Genomic DNA, 17913 nt, shown 5'->3' on the forward strand with positions numbered 1-17913 from the left:
CTGATATGTTCTGGGTCGATAACGCGCTGTGCAGACAGTGCAGACTGGCTGAATAATAGTCCAGACTAGAGCTGGCTGGTGGGTGGTGCAGGCCACGGACAATGGTGAAAAACCGCTAACGGTAGCTGATAGCAAGTAGCTAGTTAGCTGGCTACTCCCGTCCGGTAGACCTAGAGGTAGATATGAGCCTGGCTCTAGGCTAGCTCAAGGCTAACTGGTGCTTGCATCGGGGGCAGTGGTGATTAGCCAGACAGCAACATTCATTCGGTTGCGGCTAGCTAGTTGCGATCCGGTGATTAATGTCCAGTGATTAAATTATTCCCGCAGAAAAATCCAATGTTCTGGGTGAAATACCGCTAACTGTGGCTAATAACAAGTAGCTAGTTAGCTGGCTAGCTAGTTTCAACTGGAGATTCTAGATAAAAGTTAAGTCAATAATAGAATCCGTTCCACATTGAGTGAGGCGGGTTGCAGGAAAGTATATTTTGTAGAAGGATGAAAAGTCTGATAGGGAAATATGTACGAAAAATACAAAAAAACAGGGTATTTACAGGCTATTTACAGACACACGACAAAAACAGGACTGCACTACTACGCCATCTTGAGGAGCAGCATTCAAACCCTCAACCCTTTTAACAGCTGCTGCATATGAAATGTTCTGGACAGCCCTGACTTTGGCCACCTCATTCTCTTCCACCCTTGTCGGGCAATCAAAAGATGTAGCTTCATGGTTCCCACCACAATTGCAACATGTCACATTTTCCTCACTTTTAAAACACATGACACATCTTTTCCACAACTTGGACATCTCGGCTTCTCCAAACACTTAAAACATGACCAAAAGCTTCACAATGATCACACTGCATTGTCTGACTCCCGAGTGGCGCAGTGGTCTAAGGCACTACATCGCAGTGCTAGCTGTGCCACTAGAGATCCTGGTTCATGTCCATGCTCTGTCGCAGCCGGCCGCGACCGGGAGACCCATGGGCGGCGCACAATTGGTCCAGCGTCGTCCAAGGTAGGGGAGGGTTTGGCCGGCAGGGATGTGGGTTCGTTTCCCACGGGGGTCCAGTATGAAGAAAAAAAATACATGTATGCATTCACTAACTGTAAGTTGCTCTGGATAAGAGCGTCTGCTAAATGACTAAAATGTAAATGTCTTGGGATAAATGCTCTGACTCTGTCGTTTTTATACCCCAACTGCACTTGAGTAGGGAGAGACTCCATATCAAAAAACAAAAGAACAGATAGACTCTTCACTTCACGATTCATCCGACGTGCATCAATAACTCTAGGAATATTTTTCATCTTCCAAATCGACTTCCCACGAGACGCCAGATAGAACCCCCTTGAGCGGTGCCCTGTTCCGAAGAGACACACACGACACATCAAACGTATCAAATGGGGTTAGACGCTATTCACGTTCCTTCTGATCCGCAGAAGCACAAAAAAAATTTAAACAAGCCCGCCTCTCGTGATCCTCACAGCCTTCACTTTACCCAGCACTCTCTCCACCAGTTTGGATATCTCAAATGGTTTCTTCAAGATTGGTAATCTGCTCCTCATTATCAAACCGTACTGCTACTAGATACGAAGGGACATTCACATCACTGTACACTACTTTGCTCAGTTTTCCATTCATTTGGACAATTCTCCTTGATTCTACCGCCATTGGATTCATAATCCACTTCATCGTCCGCATCCGACATTTTTTTCCAGTCTCGAGAAAAAAACCCGTGAGAGAACGTCTACAAAATTGATTTACTACGTAGACGTGATGACGTTGATAACATTTTCGGGTGTGTGTATCCGGTTGTGGTTGAAGATCTTTTGGGTTGCTTCTTTACCTTTCAGATGTGTTTAAAATATATTTTCTTCGGTTTTCTGCAAATATTTTATTCATGCGGTAACAGCTGTACAAAACCCAGCGTCAGAATTAAATATCTGTGAATCAAATAGCTGTTAAAATGTTTAAAATTTGAGAGGAAATAGGTTAAGACTAGCTAACGTTAGCTAGCTAGCAAACTTGAGTTACAGTACAGACTTAGACTGACTGAATCGCAAACAACAGAAGTCAGTGCATGTTACTTTGTTTTGACAGATTTCTGTTTAACTGTACAAGCCCTGGTCAAAACATAAACACTCGACTTCAGGAGAAAAATGAATATTCTACCTAAAAAGAGCTGGCATGTTCGCAACAAGGACAACGTCGCGCGCGTGCGTCGGGACGAGGCACAAGCCGCAGAAGAGGAGCGCGAGGTCCAACGCCGTGTGGAGCGAGCAGAGCAGGAGGTAACCATAGCAACGTTGCCTCCACACCCCCCCATCCCCAAATTGCAAATTGATACATTCCTCATAATTGATTTAGCATGGTCTGAAGTGACAACCAAACTTTGTGTGATACAGGAATGTTATGATGTATGACAGGTGCAATTTTTTAAAGAGAAGTGCTGTAAGAGGCATTGTTAAAATAGTTTCAAGTCATAAAAGTGCATACAAATGTGTACATGTACTTCGCTATTGCCATTGAATGTTATGTAGGTAAGTAATCTCTTTGCTGTAGGCGCGAACAGAGCACCTGAGACAGAAGTCGCGAGCTGCCCTTCAACAGTCTGGAAGATGGAAGAATGAAGGAGAGGGAGGTGAGAGAGGAGGTGAGAGAGGAGGGGAGGGGAGTGGAGGAGTGGTGGAACACCTCAATCTATTTCCTCTGGAGGAGTCGTCTGAGAAGAAAGGAAATGCAGAGTACCTCAAAGACAAGAAAGATGAAAAGGTGACCTTGCTGTCATTCTGTTGTGCTTTTTCCGCTTCACCTGTGTTGAAATCAAGTTTCTTTGTGCACATAGCTTCTGGTTTTTGCATCCCTCTCTACCTAACAGTGTTTACCTTTCTCTAGTGGATCTAGCCAGCCAATGACAGTGGCTGGTTAATTTAGTCCAGGGCCATTTCTAAACAGAGATTGGCCAATTCAGTTTAAGATTTTGAATTTAATTGGGTGCCATGTTGGCAATTGAGAATGCAAATTAGAATTCTAAATATCATAGTGTTCTGTGCCAATATGGGAGATTATTGAACAGTTTTAATGGACTGATGCTTATCACATCAATGGAAGGATCAAAGAATGAGATGTGAATAAATGTATTGAACTTTCCAAATAGTACACCCGGGATGGTCGCTGGTCTTGATTCCTCCCACCACAGATCATTACTTGAAATTAGAATATTTAACTTATTCTAATGCTATGGTGTTTCTGTTGTAGGAGCGGGAGGAGCGTGCTATTGGTCTGCTAGTGTCCTTAGGCCCCCAACCTGGGACAGAGGTAACTCCATGGTACATGAAAACAGGCCGGGAAAAAGAAGAAGAGAAAGACGAAGGAAAGAAGAAAGAGAAGGAGAAAGAGAAAGACAACAAAGGAAAGAGACTGCCACTCAGTCAAGAGGGGAGAAGAGAGACAGACGACTGAAAGACATGCTGGACCCCTTGAAAGAGATGAAGAAAGCACTGGCGGTGAAGGATAGAAAAGAACGTAGGAGTAAGAAGAAGGAGAAGAGGGATAGAGGGGAGAGGAGAAGCAGTGGTGGAGAAAGGTGAGAAGTTTGTCTTTATCAAGACTAGGTGTCTTCTTATCTGTATGTCTGGGGGTGTTTGTGTTTCTTTGATCAATCATAAAACCAATTAGCTTTGACCTAAAGGGGCAATCAGCAGTTGCTACATATATTTTTTGGAATTATTAATTAATGATGTGTACCCATTAATTCTTGAAGAATATAACTTATAAATGACTCATTAGTTTAGTTTAACTGTCATACCGCATCAGAACTCAAACTATAAGCTTGTTTTATACTCCAATGTTTGTAAACCAAGTAAATGTAAACATACTACATCGCCTTAAAACATGGTTAAAACTATCATTTTGATTTCATGGATGGTCAGTCCTTTCATCCATAGCTCTGTCTATGAATTTGAGTGGTTACATTTCTCCAGCCCCATCCCTGAGCTTTTTACAGAAACAGCGGATTGCCGCTTTAAGAGTAAGCCCCTTGAAAGTGTCCACTCCACTTGAATCCATAACCAAGAGACCAAGTACACTGAGCCAAGTGGACAAGTGCACAACAAAGTGTACTGAGCCTCTGGATAAACATGCATGGTTGATGGTAACCACCTCTTCTCTCTTTCCTAGCTCTATTGAAAGGTTGCGAGCAGAGCGACTGCAGAGAGAGGCGGAGGAGAAAGAGGAGGACCCAGGCCCTGCTGGACCAGAAGAACGGAACAGGAAAAGAGAAGGAGCAAGGGAGACAGAGGAGAGGGAAATGCCGTACAACAGCGCTTATTTCCCAGAGCTGGCCCGCAAGAGGCAGAGGAAAGACAGAGATGCCTGGAGAGACGGCATCTTTTGAAGTCATACATCATGCAGTCTCATTGTTTTGGCAACAGACACAGAACATTGAGGCATTCAAGATACATTTATTAGTATGTGAAAGACACAGAAGACTTCGACAAGGACCAGAGAGCCTGGAAGGTTATTCAGTTGTATTGTTGTGAAATGTGAGCCAGTGCTTTTAGCTTATTCTTGCAGTAACATGGAGGAGTTATGTATGTAGACACATACTGTAGGTTGTTGAACTTGTGAAGATGTGTACAAAAATTGCTCAAAATGCCACATTGTTTATTTATTTTACATCTAGGCTATCCTGAGGATCCTAAGTGGACTTATTGATGATTGTTGTCATTGAATAATCAATATTATTGCTGATGAGGTAGAAAAAGAAAGGGAACCAGTCAAGAGATTTGGGACAGCTGAGCGGAGTGTTGGTGTCTGTTTGGCACCCTGCTCAAGTGTGAGACAATACAGAGATCATTTAGCTCCACAACACAAGACCACTGTTCAAGTTTGAGTGTGTTAGATGTTTTACTATTGATGGCAACATTGTGTCACAAATGTAATTGTGTCAATTCAAATCTGTCAAGTCTATTTTGTTTCTGATAATAGCATGTGCCATTTTTGGCATCTGTTCTATTTAACTATCTGATGTAGACAGAGTTTAGTGTGGTTGGCCCAACTATTATTGGGCATTTTCCATTTCATTTAATTCAATAAAAATGTTAGGCCTGTCAAATAACAAAATCCTGAATGCTCAGTTATTTTGGTTATTTTATACATACCCCATATCCATGCACCAGCCAAATTATTAACCCTAAACATTTAACTATACAAGAGATTGTAATACAAAACAGAGTTGCGCCAGTATAATAAATTAAATTGTCTAGCAGGTGCATACATACATAGACGCAAAGCAGCGAAAAATAAATCGGCCCGAGACAGCAGAGGTAGAAGCGAGACCGACGCACTCGCATGAAACCGCGGGCGAACCATGATAATGCAAGCTCAGTTTTGTCTGACGTAGCCTAAGTTTAACGGGAGAAAAATACTACAGTCGCCCTCACACTGGTGTCGGAGGGGAAAGAGCCGAAACGGGAAAAATAGCGGATGGTTTGACCTCATTGGGGTTATTTGTTGTTTTCGTCGCCGTTTTTGTCGAGAGACCACTAATGTAACGGTTCTGGATTTGATATGCGATGGGTTGGGTTGGCAGGACGGGATGCACAAAAGAGCGTCTCTTACACGGTGTTTAGTTGCAGATTAGGAGAGGGGGATCAAACGGAGGAGGGGAAGAGGGGAACACAACAACAAGGAGACGTTCTTTATTAGCGGGGGAAGACAGCGCCAGACCAGGAGACGGTAGCGGAGAGAAGGAGAAGACCGAAAGCATCGCTCGAATGATTGTGCCGTGGTGGATCCCGCGACGATGCGACGACACTGCTGGGTGATAGTGCTGGCGGGGATGTTGTCGTACTTGAACCCGGAGAGAGCCCTTGGAGCCCCGCAGAGAGAAGGTGAGTGGTGTCGGAGGGATGGAATGATATTGAAGCTGGGAGAAAGAAGCGAGGGGGGTAGGGAGAGGGGATAGATGAGAGGGTTATAAATAGGTATTGGGAAATATTACGGCCGAACCACACTGACACAGCCTCATAACAATAATACGAAATATTTTATATTTCTTGGCTGATATGATTAGGCTATGGTAGGCTATATGCCTTTATAACACTGGGATGAAGTCAAAAAGACAATGGCCACATTATTATCATCAAGTAGCCTGGAGAATTCGGTAGGATCTGCGACCCTATTTCGGTGATATTTATCAATAGCATCGATGGCATGTGAAAACGGGAATTCGACCAATGAATATTAAATTAATCGCCACTGTATCATTCATGTGTATATCAAACCTATTATAAGCCCACTTGGGTTTAATGATTAAAATTAGCATCTTTGAATTTCCATTTGAAATCCACAAGATCCGTTTTATTTTGTCCCCCTTTTATTAGGCATCGCAGAGTGTTTTGTTTGTGTATTGTAGTTTGCAGTCATGGTGTTCTGGTGTATTGTTTTGATAAGAGCTATTCACTGGAGCTGGTGGAATAGGCCCCGGCTATGTGTACCTATTTATATGCAGTGTCTGTCTGGACAGCTGTCTAGGGATAGAAGAATAGAATTGCCCAGGAATTGTGCACCTATACTGCCGATGGGTAGGCTACATAAAATATTATTGTGTTCTACATAGACTCATGTAAAATAATTTAATATAGGCCAACATGTTTTTCCTATTTTAACAGTTTCCAATGTAATTCTACCACCAGGCCATAGGCTTGCATAACCTGCAGTCCAGTACATAAGTCAAGGAAATTATTACACGTTTATGATGAGCCAATAATGAATGTATCTTTCTCTAAAATTCATACTCATGGCTTTTAGCAGCTTTTCTGACTTATACTTTACATACTCTTGCATTTGTTAGAATAACATAGACCATTATGTTTTTAGGCCTTCATAGAGGTCTGAGGGTTTTTCTCAGAAAACAGCCATTGGAGGATGGAATCATACAACATATAATTTATGAGCTCAACACATCCTTAATGCTAATTATAATGTTCAAAAATGTTATTTATAAAGCAGTGCTCAAAGCGCTTCATAAATGCATTTTTTAGGGTAACTTGCATTTCCCACTCATGAATGACCTCATGAAAATATTCCATTGATCAGAAAAGCCTATTTGTGATTGGATTCCCTTTCAGTGTGTTATTGGACGTCCCTGTAAGATTTGTGTACTATCTAGAGTGGAGAGGCAGAGGAGAGGATGTGCCAAAATTGTTAATCACAGTTAGGCTTACACATTGATCTACCAACAGGGTAAACATCAATTATAGCCTTTTGTTTTGACTATTATTGGACTGTTGATGCATCTTCACGCCATGCTTTCAGGAATCAATGATCTCATAAAATGGATGGGGAGACGTACATTTGGTTTTGCATTATTCATTACTGTGTCGTAATAGTGAGTCAATATCTAGAAGTAGTGACGAATACGGGGCATGATCGAATAGGATGATGAGGGGAAAACAGAGTAGTTCTGGTACTTGTGTTTTCAGGTACCAATGACACTGAAAATGCTCAAATTGTGGTTGATATTCATAAGTACTGTACTGGATTGACACTTGACCTGCAAGTGTATTGACAAGTACGTGTACTCAGAGGTTCACCTTTGGGAGTTTGAGAAGTGTTTTTGTAAAATTGTAGATGGGGAAAAACAAATAATATTGGCAACAAGTTCATCTAGAAATATGCATATTTCTCAATAATTTCTGTTACAGTTTTAATTGTAACGATGCTGGTTTTGATTTGAGGGTTTAAACTTTAAAGGTACAACAAACAAGTAAGTAGTTCACTGTTGTGAAGGGTTTTTAACCACCCTGCCCTCCCCCTTCTCTTTTTCACAGATGGTTCGCTCCTCACAAACGGCCAAGTTGAGGTACAAAAAAAAACTAAAAAACGCCCCAACCTCCTCCTTCTCACCTAGGTAGACTACCTCCCTGATTTGAGTGATTATTTTCCAATTTTCCAACCCTGGCCCCGGTATCAATTTCCCCAAAATGACAACGCCACCCCTCCCTTCTTTTCAACTGTGTTTCCTGGAAGGAATGTTGTTTTTTGGTACCCCCTCCCTCCTCCCCCTTCTTTCCTAACCGGAATGGTAGACTTCCCTGATTTTAACTTGAATTCCGATCTCTCCTCTCTTTTATTGATTCCGAAGATGGTTTCCTGACTTTCCTCCAAAGTTAATTTCCTTTTCCTGCTTCTCCCAAAACCCCAATGACAGTTGTTCATTGGGGATCCTCCGCTTTGTCTCAAACTTACCTCGATTGTAACAATTCCAATGGTTTTCCTCCTCAATCTCAATATGTAAAAATGACTTTGACCCTTTTCAACCCAATTCTCTGAAGCCTCTCTTTCCCCCACTCACTCATCCACTCACCAGCACTCCAGACCTAACAACTGTGTGTTTCCTTCAGGAAGTATTATCTGGCCGATTAACCGTATTAACCTTTTCCTCTGCTCCTTTTCTCTCCTGCCATATCTCAGTCTCTCAATCCAGGGCTGCGTCTCTCTCTTCTCCGCCCTACGTCGTCATTCTCATCTCTTGCTCGGGGCTCGTCTCCTTTGTTTTACTGCTCCTCACCTGTCTGTGCTGTAAGAAGGGAGGAGTGGGATTCAATGTAAGTCTCCATCATGTAAGAGACTTATTCACACGTCTTGTCTATTGTGTTGCACTGTCTTGCATGCATGTTGTGTAGATCGATGGATATAGGGTTCATATCACACCCTTAGGGAAACCGTAAACATTGAGGGCTGTAACAATGTTATAGCGTATGGGAATGTCCTAATTTGTCATGGAAGGGCCCAGCACCACAGGGACAGTGGGCATCCCCGTCATTCAAACCCTTTATGGATCTATTGTCTTTGAATGTGTGATCTTTAGATGGTTCATTGGTTCTTTGGCTGCATGTGCGGCACCACATTTTACCACAAGTATTACAGATGTTGCATGAGCCAGAAAGCTTAGGGTCTGTTTAGATTTAATAGATTTAAAAAGGGACTATAAAGGTGTCCTCATTATAAATCCAGATAGGTCTTTCTTTGTGACATTTCAGCCAGCACACTGGGTGCATCTCAATTATCTAAAGTCGCTCCCCTCCTTCATCTAAACTGATGTGAAAACACAGGCAACAAGGGGAAAGTAATATGGTGTCTTCCCACCAGTTATTTGTTTACACTTGCCCAATTTCTTTAGAAACGTAAACCACTTTAGACTATTGACACACACCCACTAGAAAAGCGGTCACCAACCCTCATCCTGGAGAGCTTTGGGTGTGTAGGCTTTTGTTCCAGGACAGGCCAGAACCAACACACCTGATTCAACTAATCAACTACAGTAATCAGCAAGAGTTTGATAAACTGAATCAGGTGTGTTGGTGCTGGGCTGGAACAAAAACCTGTAAACCCTGTATCTCCGGGACCAGGCTTGGTGATTACTGCTTTTCAAACTTACAATATCTCTAAAGCTTCCACGCTTCCTCTGTTCTTTCCTGTCCAATCAGGAGTTTGACAATGCAGAGGGGGAGGAGTGTTCTGGGGGTTCTAGCCCCGTCCAGGAGGACAGTCTGTCTTCTTGCCCCTCCCTCCCGGAGGTCTATACCCTCCCACTCAGGGACAGGGCTAACTGCCCTGCCCTGCAGGATGGCTCAGGTAACTAAGGCCCACTCTCTGTAGCTGGAGCTGATGGCAGTATATAACACATTAATATTACGAGCATGATGAATATCAGAAAGCCCCAAATAATGTGTCTTTCTCTTTCCATCTCCTCTCTATTCTGTCTCTAAAGACTCTAAGTCGAAGAACTTCCGTAGGCACACTCTCAACTACCTTCAGGAAATAGGAAATGGCTGGTTTGGAAAGGTGAGATCACCATCTCATACCTCCACCCTCAGTTGTGACGTCATCATGTAATGGTGGTAGCTGGATCTGGCAGTTCTTCCAAATGTCTCTCAACCCCATGTTTCCTCTAAAAGACACATCCTTTTAACAGCTTCTCAGTAAATCTAATGTTGGCTTCCTACCAGTTCTCATCAGTTATATTTTCTTCCTACACCACTATATTTCTGATACCCCCCCCCCTCTCTCCCTCTCCCTCTCTCTCCCTTGCTCTCCTTCCTTCTCCTCTCTTTCCCTCCTCTCCCCCGTCCCACATCTCTCTTTCTCCTTCCATCTCTCTCCCCCTTCCTCTCTCTCTCATTTCCTCTCCTCTCTCGCCCTCCTTTCCTTCTCACCTCCTTCTCCCTCCCTCCCTCTCTTTCTCTCTCTCTCTCTCTCTCTCTCTCTCTCTCTCTCTCTCTCTCTCTCTCTCTCTCTCTCTCTCTCTCTCTCTCTCTCTCTCCTTCCTTCCTTCCTTCCTTCCTTCCTTCCTTCCTTCCTTCCTTCCTTCCTTCCTTCCTTCCTTCCTTCCTTCCTTCCTTCCTTCCTTCCTTCCTTCCTTCCTTCCTTCCTTCCTTCCTTCCTTCCTTCCTTCCTTCCTTCCTTCCTTCCTTCCTTCCTTCCTTCCTTCCCTCCCTCCCTTCCTTCCTTCCTCCCTCCCTCAGGTGATCCTAGCGGAGGTGCTGTGTGACTGCAGCTCCTCCCAGGCCGTGGTGAAGGAGTTGCGGGTCAGTGCCAGCCCTCTGGAGCAGAGGAAGTTCTTGGCTGAGTCTGAGCCATACAGGTCAGAGAAACTGCCATTTTGTGTCATCAGACACTTTTATTTAAGTTATTTGTTTTTGTGGTTTCCTGAGTGTACAAAACATTAGGAACACCTACCTAATATTGAGTTGCACCACCTTTTGCCCTCAGAACAGCCTCAAGTCGGGGCATGGACTCTACAAGGTGTCGAAAGCGTTCCACAGGGATGCTGGGCCATGTTGACTGCAATGCTTGCCACAGTTGTGTCAAGTTGACTGGATGTCCTCTGGGTGGTGGACCATTCTTGGTACACACAGGAAACTGTTGAGCGTGAAAAACCCAGCAGCGTTGCAGTTCTTGACACACTCAAACCGGTGCGCCTGGCACCTACTACCATACCCCGTTCAAAGGCACTTACATCCTTTGTCTTGCCCATTCACCCTCTGAATGGCACACATACACAATCCATGTCTCAAGGCTTAAAAATCATTATTTAACCTGTCTCCTCCCCTTCATCTACACTGATTGAAGTGGATTTAACAAGTGACATCAATAAGGGATCATAGCTTTAACCTGGATTCACCTGGTCTGTCTATGTCATGGAAAGAGCAGGTGTTCCTAATGTTTTGTACACTCAGTGTATATAAATCACAGTAACTTCACAGTTAACTCCCAACCTGTATATCACTCTGATTGATTTGGTGCTGTGGACCAAGTCACATCAGTAGATGTGTTTTAATTGTTGTGTGTCATATTGAGATGCTGGTAGTTAGAGACTGCATGCTGCATACAAGTGTTGCAATGTTAGAACTGTAACTTGGAGTGCCGGATGTTGGTGGGTGACTACTGGTCTGACCTATTTATTATCTGTCACATATAGAAACACATGTTTCTCTTTCATCTTTCTCTCTCACTCCTCCTCTCTCTAGCTCTGTCTGTTTTCTTTCGTCCTCTTCACTTTCTCACTAACACACCCACCTAAGTAAACACACACAAACAAATGCGCCCAGATGTTATCCCCCTCTCTGCTCTTCCCTCGCTCACTTTAACTGCATATCCTCTGCTGCATTGCCTCTCTCGGTTTCATAATCTTTCTCTCTCCCTCTCTCTCTCCCCCCTCTCTCTCCCTCTCTATTTTCTTGCCTTCAGGAGTCTCCAACATCCCAACATCCTTCAGTGTTTGGGCCAATGCAGCGAGAGCATTCCCTTCCTGCTGGTCATGGAGTTCTGTCAGTTGGTGAGGGCCATGTTGTTATTACTACTATTATGGGATGGAGAAGAAGTGGAGGGCCCACTGTAGAGGAGATCCAAAGAGAGGCCATTTTGTTTTGGAACGGATACATTTACTCCATTCCTCTAGGATTGTTTGGTCTCCTCATTGTGTTTCAATCAGAGACTGATTGATACCTGAGCAACCAGCTGATTGGACTGTCTGGTGACTGGTCAATAAATGATTCAAATGGATCAATTAAGTGACAAACACCAGACTATAGCTTCCGTACATGGAAACATATGTTTGGTTAGTTTCCTTTTTCCCTCATCAAATAACCATGTAAATACTTGGTGACGTTTCACACTTAGATATGCCTTTTGTAGTATAATGTTATCCCAGCCATAACACTCAACACCTGCTGCCTCTGTTTGTTTGCTTTCATTCTTGCTCTTTAATCAAAGACTGATTGAGACCTGAAATCCCAAGTGATTGGACTCTCTGGGCAATCAATGACTCAAACAGATCAATTAACGACCAGGGAGGGCAGTAAAACAATACCGCAGCCCTTTACCAGAAGAACATATGCAATAAATCCTCTGTACATTGAAACACATATCCCTTTATCATTTTAAGTATCTTATTCTCCTGTCCTACCACCAGTACAACCCTCTCTCTCTATAATGATATTAACTCATTACCAATTCCCCTTCTGCTTTTGAGGACATCCAGGTTCAGGAAAACACTTAGGAGAGGGTATTTTTCCAGCATAAATGTACAAATGTACTTGATATATAGCTCGATATGTCCGGTCATAGTCATAAACTATGTTAATTGTTATTCTGATTGGTTTAAGGATCACATACTGTACATGATATTGGTAATACTCATTGATCTTGTAATAAATGAATTATAATTGTGATATGTTACCAGGGCGACCTGAAGAGGTACCTGAGAGCCCAGAGGAAGTCAGATGGGATGACCCCTGACCTTCTGACCCGGGAGATGCTGACCCTGCAGAGGATGGCGTTTGAGATCACCTCAGGCCTGCGGCACCTCCACGAGAATAACTACATCCACAGGTCTGTGAGGTCATATCCTGGCTCCATCTGGCTCCAGTGGGGTTCCAATAGCTCCAGTGATTGATTGATTGATTGGCAATTGAGTGATTGATAATAAATGGATTATGATTGTTTTCTCTCTCCAGTGATCTGGCTTTGAGGAACTGTCTCCTTACCTCTGATCTCACTGTCAGAATCGGAGACTATGGGCTGTCGCACAACCACTACAAGGTATGTGTGTGTGTGTGTGTGTGTGTGTGTGCACATGCATGCACGCTTACCCATGTACTTTGCTTGAACCACCACAATCTGTAGACTAGTTATACCACATTATAAACTGGGTGGTTCGAGCCCTGAATGCTGATTGGCTGACAGACCGGGTATATCAGATCGTATACCACAGGTATGACAAAACATTTGTTTTTACTGCTCTAATTACGTTGGTAATCAGTTTATAATAGCAATAAGGCACCTTGGGGATTTGTGGTATATGGATAATGGCTGTATCCAGAACAGCCCTTAGCCGTGGTATATTGGCCATATACCACACCCCCTCGGGCCTTATTGCTTAATCATACCATGTTATTGTTGAATACTCGTTTCTAATTGGCTTGAAGGGCATTCTAGAGTGTGCATTATTTCTCTATAATGCACAGTATATTTGCACGGTATAATTAATTGGCTATAGTTCTTACTTGAGCTGCTTTTGAAAGCAAAAGCGAATTGAAAACATTATTGGCATTGTTGGATTAGATTTTCATAAAAGCAAGCTAGGACTCAAGTTTGGTTAGCAAAACTAGAAAGTCTGTTTGTTTGGTTACCAAGGCAACTACTGTCTCTATCTAGTGAACTTGCTAGCTACTTCAGTGGATGTTGAACACATTTCTACCTGCAAATGAAAAAAATTCTAGCAGTAAATATTTTAGATTATAGCCATGGTATAAAAGGGATAATCAACTCGGGGCTCTATGCGTTCTCTGCAAAATAATGCAACTCCGTGGAAGGTTAGTTCCACTCCGCTAGCGTGTCGTGGAACACAGCTTCCAGGTCGTTCATTATTTTCCAGAGAACGCATAACCCCTCGTTGATTATCCCTTACGTATTGCATGTCCCTAATGGCTTATCTTCAAGTCCATGCATCCCTCTGTGTGTTGGTGTTTATCTGTGTAGGATGACTATTACCTAACACCAGACAAGCTGTGGATTCCTCTGAGGTGGATAGCCCCAGAGCTGCTGGAGGAGTACAGAGGATCTCTGATCTTCACTGACCAGACCAAGACCAGCAACCTGTGGTACGTACCATAACACAACCTGCCTCTAAAACGGACAAATAAACTGAATATTTCAATAAGCTGTATTCTGTATTTCTTATCTAATTTGATTATTTCTCTATCCTCCAACTCTCTCTCTCTACTCCTATTTTCTAACTCTCTCCCCCTCTCTCCCCTCTCTCTCCCACTTCTCTCCCCTCTCTCTCCCACTTATCTCCCCTCCCCTCTCTCTCCTATCTCTCTCCCCTCTCTCTCTTTCCCCTCTCTCACCCCTCTCTCTCCCCTCTCTCTCCTCTCTCTCCCCCCTCTCTCCCTTCTCTCCCAGGTCTCTGGGGGTGGTGATCTGGGAGTTGTTTGAGTTTGGTTCTCAGCCTCACAGACACCTGAGTGATGAGGAAGTGTTGACCTTCGTCATCAGAGAGAGGCAGATCACCCTGGCCCAGCCACGGCTCAAACTCTCCCATGCTGACTACTGGTCAGTGGGCCGTTTCTTGACTTTTGGCTCTCTAATGATATACAGTACCAGTCAAAAGTTTGGACACACCTACTCATTCAAGGGTTTTTCTTTATTTTGTACTATATTGTAGAATAATAGTGAAGACATCAAACTATGAAATAACACATATGGAATCATGTAGTAATGACCAAGAAGGAGAGTGATGGAGTGCTGCATCAGATGACCTGGCCTCCACAATCACCCGACCTCAACCCAATTGAGATGGTTTGGGATGAGTTGGACCGCAGAGTGAAGGAAAAGCAGCCAGCAAGTATTCAGCATATGTGGGAACTCCTTCAAAGCATTCCTCATGAAGCTGGTTGAGAGAATGCCAAGAGTGTGCAGAGCTGTCATCAAGGCAAAGGGTGACTACTTTGAAGAATTTGTTTAACACTTTTTTGGTTACTACATGATTCCATATGTGTTATTTCATAGTTTTGATGTCTTCACTATTATTCTACAATGTAGAAAATAGTAAAAATAAAGAAAAACCCTTTGAATGAGTAGGTGTGTCCAAACTTTTGACTGGTACTGTATGTATTTGATGAAGAAAGTGGTCGATCACTTGTCTAGATGTGTTACTTTAAAGGCCTCGTTTGTCAATAAATCATTAAGGTCAAAGCTAATATATGCAATCCCCACAAACCTTCTATTTTTATTTTTTTATTTTTTGGGGTGGTAGATCAGCTTTAATATTGCAGAGAGATTTTAGCTTCCATCAATGTAATTGTCTGCATCATTTCCAACCCCCTTCTCTTTGTGTTTGTCTTTCCTGTCTTTCCTCTTCCAGGTATGAGATAATGCAGTCCTGCTGGCTCCCTCCTTCCCAACGCCCCTCCATCGCTGAGGTATTCCTCCTCCTCTCCTCCCTCTTGGCCGCTGAGCGAGGGATGTCCCGAAGGAGTGTGGGAGAGGACGAGGAGGATGAGGACGAGGAGTATGAGGAAGGGAGAGGAAGAAGAGGAGAGAGCGAGGAGTCATTTGAGAGACGGTGGGATTCTCTCCGTCCTCCGGCCTTCCAAGCTGCAGCGAGTGAACGACAGAGAGTGAGGGAGTATGGGAGGGATGACAGGGGGAACTCCTACCCTCTACTGGACCCCGTGGGGAACTGCATCACCCCATCCTCCACAGAACTCGACGACATCCTGACAGTCACGGAGACCAGCAAAGGGTTAAATTTCGAATACTTCTGGGAGAAGGCCCATGCGAGGCGGGGCTACCAACCCCTTCCTCCTCCCCAGCCCATCCCGACGGTCAACCCCTCCCACAGACAATCTCTGGACACACCCACTGTTGTCCCGGTGATAAGTGCACGTAGCCCCTCACTCGCCAGCGAGTACTTCATCCGATTGGAGGAGCACACCCCTCAGGATAAGTCCCCATCTCTTAAAGGGAAAACGCACTCTTTCCGTTCTGACTCGTTGTGTCCTGGAGATCTGGAGCTAGTGGAGATACGCAGTGGAATGCTGGGGAAAGAACGTGCACCGTACAGTTCTGATGAGGAGTACACTGGGCGAGGTGGGAAATCCATCCAGACCGTCCGATCCAGCGAGGTCCAGCTAAGGGTCCCCAACACTGGGGTGGCAGAGTTCAAAGACACCTCCAGTAGAGTGACTGACTTCTCTGTGGTGGATTTAGGAGATGATGATGAGGAGGAGGGGGGTGAAGGAGACAGAAGGTCATCCACTGGTTCTCAGGCTCCTGTCCTCCCTCCCAAGCCCCGTTCTATGTCAATCTCCTCGGGCAACCATCTCCACTCGCGTCCCCTCCCTGCGCCTCCGTTGGGCTACCACCGAGTAGGGCTTGGACTGGGTCACTATTCCATGAGTGGTAAGATAGAAACGATGGACCCTCTGATGGGCAGCTGCCTGCCATCATCATATAATCACTTAGGGTTCCACCGTCCTCGTCAGACCATGCCCCCCTCCCCGTCACTCTCCCCCTCCCTACCCCAGTCCAGCCACCCCATCTACCCCACTCCCCAAACATATCCTCCCCCTCTCCCACCCCACTACAAGCCCCAAAGGGGCCTGTATCACAGCTATGGTGTAGGTAGCTACTCCAGATACAGTAAGCCCCAGATGTACTCTCAAAGAGACCCACTATCCTGTGACTACTCAGACCGACAAGGTGGTGTACGGCGCGCAGCATCCTTGCACAACACAAAAGGGAACATCCAATTTCCGCTCAAAAGACTATGACTCTCCCGTACGACGCCAGAACGTATTTCGCCCTGTTTACCGTAACATATCCCGCTCCGAGTCCGGGGTCCCCAGAATTGAGAGGCACTCATCCTCCAGTCCCACCTATTCAGATGAGGATGACTCCCCCTTTATGTCCCCTGAGAAACCAAGTGGGGGAGGGACGACCGTCCTGACCTCTAGCGTGTCAGAGGATACGGACCCGGCCACAGCCAAGCTCTTCTCCAGGGGTATGAAGAGGACCCAGTCGCGCCTAGCCACCATCCTGCCTGCCATCTGGAGGGAGGACGCGGAACTGCAGGCGGATAGCGGAACCGACGCCAAGAAATCCCCCATGCACCTGTTTCTGACTGAGATCTCTAGTGTGTCAGAGTCAAATGATGCCAAGTCCGAGGAGGGAAGGACCTCATGGGAGGGAGAGACAGAGCGGGAGAAGAAAAGGGATGGGGAGAGCTCAGGGAACTTCCTCCAGCCCTTGAGAGGGGGGATGCGTCGGTCCCGGTCGTTGGTCACAGAGCTGGGCTCTGCAGAACAGACATGGGGGCCAGACAGAAACACACAGATGGGGACAGAGGTGGAGAGGGTGAGGAAAGGATCCATCCAGAGAGATCTATTCCTCACTGAGATCACAGACATAGGAAGGACAGATGCAGACATGGAGGGAGATCCGGAGAGAGACCCGGTGAAGTTCCTCCACCCTCCTGGCTCCAGATCGCGTCCCTACACCTACACCTATACCAGCGCCCCCGGCCTCCCGTCCTACGCCGAGGCCGAGGAGGCATACTCCAGGGGCATGAGGAGATCCCGATCCCTCCTCTCCGAAATCACTGTGGGGAGGCAGGAGTCAGAGTCACAGGAGATGGAGAAGGAGACGCAGAAGGGAGAGATGACCAGAGAGGAGTTCCTGAAGGAGATCCAATCAGCAGAGACCTTTTTGACGGAGATCATATCGAGACAAAACGCAACCGCCTCCAACAAGCATTGCGAGGACTTGTCTCAGTCACCCACTCCAATGTCACCAGAATACGAGTCAATATGCATAGATCCTGACTCCTCTCAGACCAT

At 45.0% G+C, this 17913-nt stretch overlaps 2 protein-coding genes across 3 annotated transcripts; both read left to right on the forward strand.

The window, feature by feature from the left end:
• The first annotated feature begins 1147 nt into the window (after positions 1-1147).
• leng1 (leukocyte receptor cluster (LRC) member 1) lies at positions 1148-5117 on the forward strand. Its single transcript, XM_045208426.1, is given in 7 exon segments — positions 1148-2292; positions 2564-2773; positions 3260-3397; positions 3400-3587; positions 4181-4229; positions 4231-4285; positions 4288-5117. Coding segments are annotated over 7 exon segments (882 nt in total). The 5' UTR covers positions 1148-2160; the 3' UTR covers positions 4398-5117.
• A 188-nt stretch (positions 5118-5305) lies between these two features.
• On the forward strand, positions 5306-16849 carry LOC121542902 (serine/threonine-protein kinase LMTK3-like). 2 transcript variants are annotated; one of them, XM_045208733.1, is made up of 11 exons: positions 5306-5895; positions 8480-8628; positions 9496-9643; positions 9780-9853; positions 10534-10652; positions 11759-11846; positions 12753-12901; positions 13027-13111; positions 14051-14172; positions 14477-14626; positions 15438-16849. In XM_045208733.1, exons 1-11 carry the CDS (start codon positions 5808-5810, stop codon positions 16846-16848), a joined length of 2583 nt encoding a protein of 860 aa, XP_045064668.1. In that variant the 5' UTR covers positions 5306-5807; the 3' UTR covers position 16849. The 2 variants fall into 2 exon arrangements, with proteins under 2 accessions (XP_045064668.1, XP_041708443.2); XM_041852509.2 differs by having other exon boundaries at positions 8480-8613.
• Positions 16850-17913: the final 1064 nt, after the last annotated feature.

The sequence above is a fragment of the Coregonus clupeaformis genome, chromosome 28 (assembly GCF_020615455.1).
Source record: "Coregonus clupeaformis isolate EN_2021a chromosome 28, ASM2061545v1, whole genome shotgun sequence".
Lineage (NCBI taxonomy): Eukaryota > Metazoa > Chordata > Actinopteri > Salmoniformes > Salmonidae > Coregonus > Coregonus clupeaformis.

Excerpts from the sequence above, each read along its gene's own strand:
- LOC121542902 (XM_045208733.1), top strand. The coding sequence starts at position 5,808 with ATGCGACGACACTGCTGGGTGATAGTGCTGGCGGGGATGTTGTCGTAC. Across the intron at positions 5,896-8,479 it reads TGGAGCCCCGCAGAGAGAAG|TCTCTCAATCCAGGGCTGCG; the intron begins GTGAGTGGTGTC and ends GCCATATCTCAG. Across the intron at positions 10,653-11,758 it reads GCTGAGTCTGAGCCATACAG|GAGTCTCCAACATCCCAACA; the intron begins GTCAGAGAAACT and ends TCTTGCCTTCAG.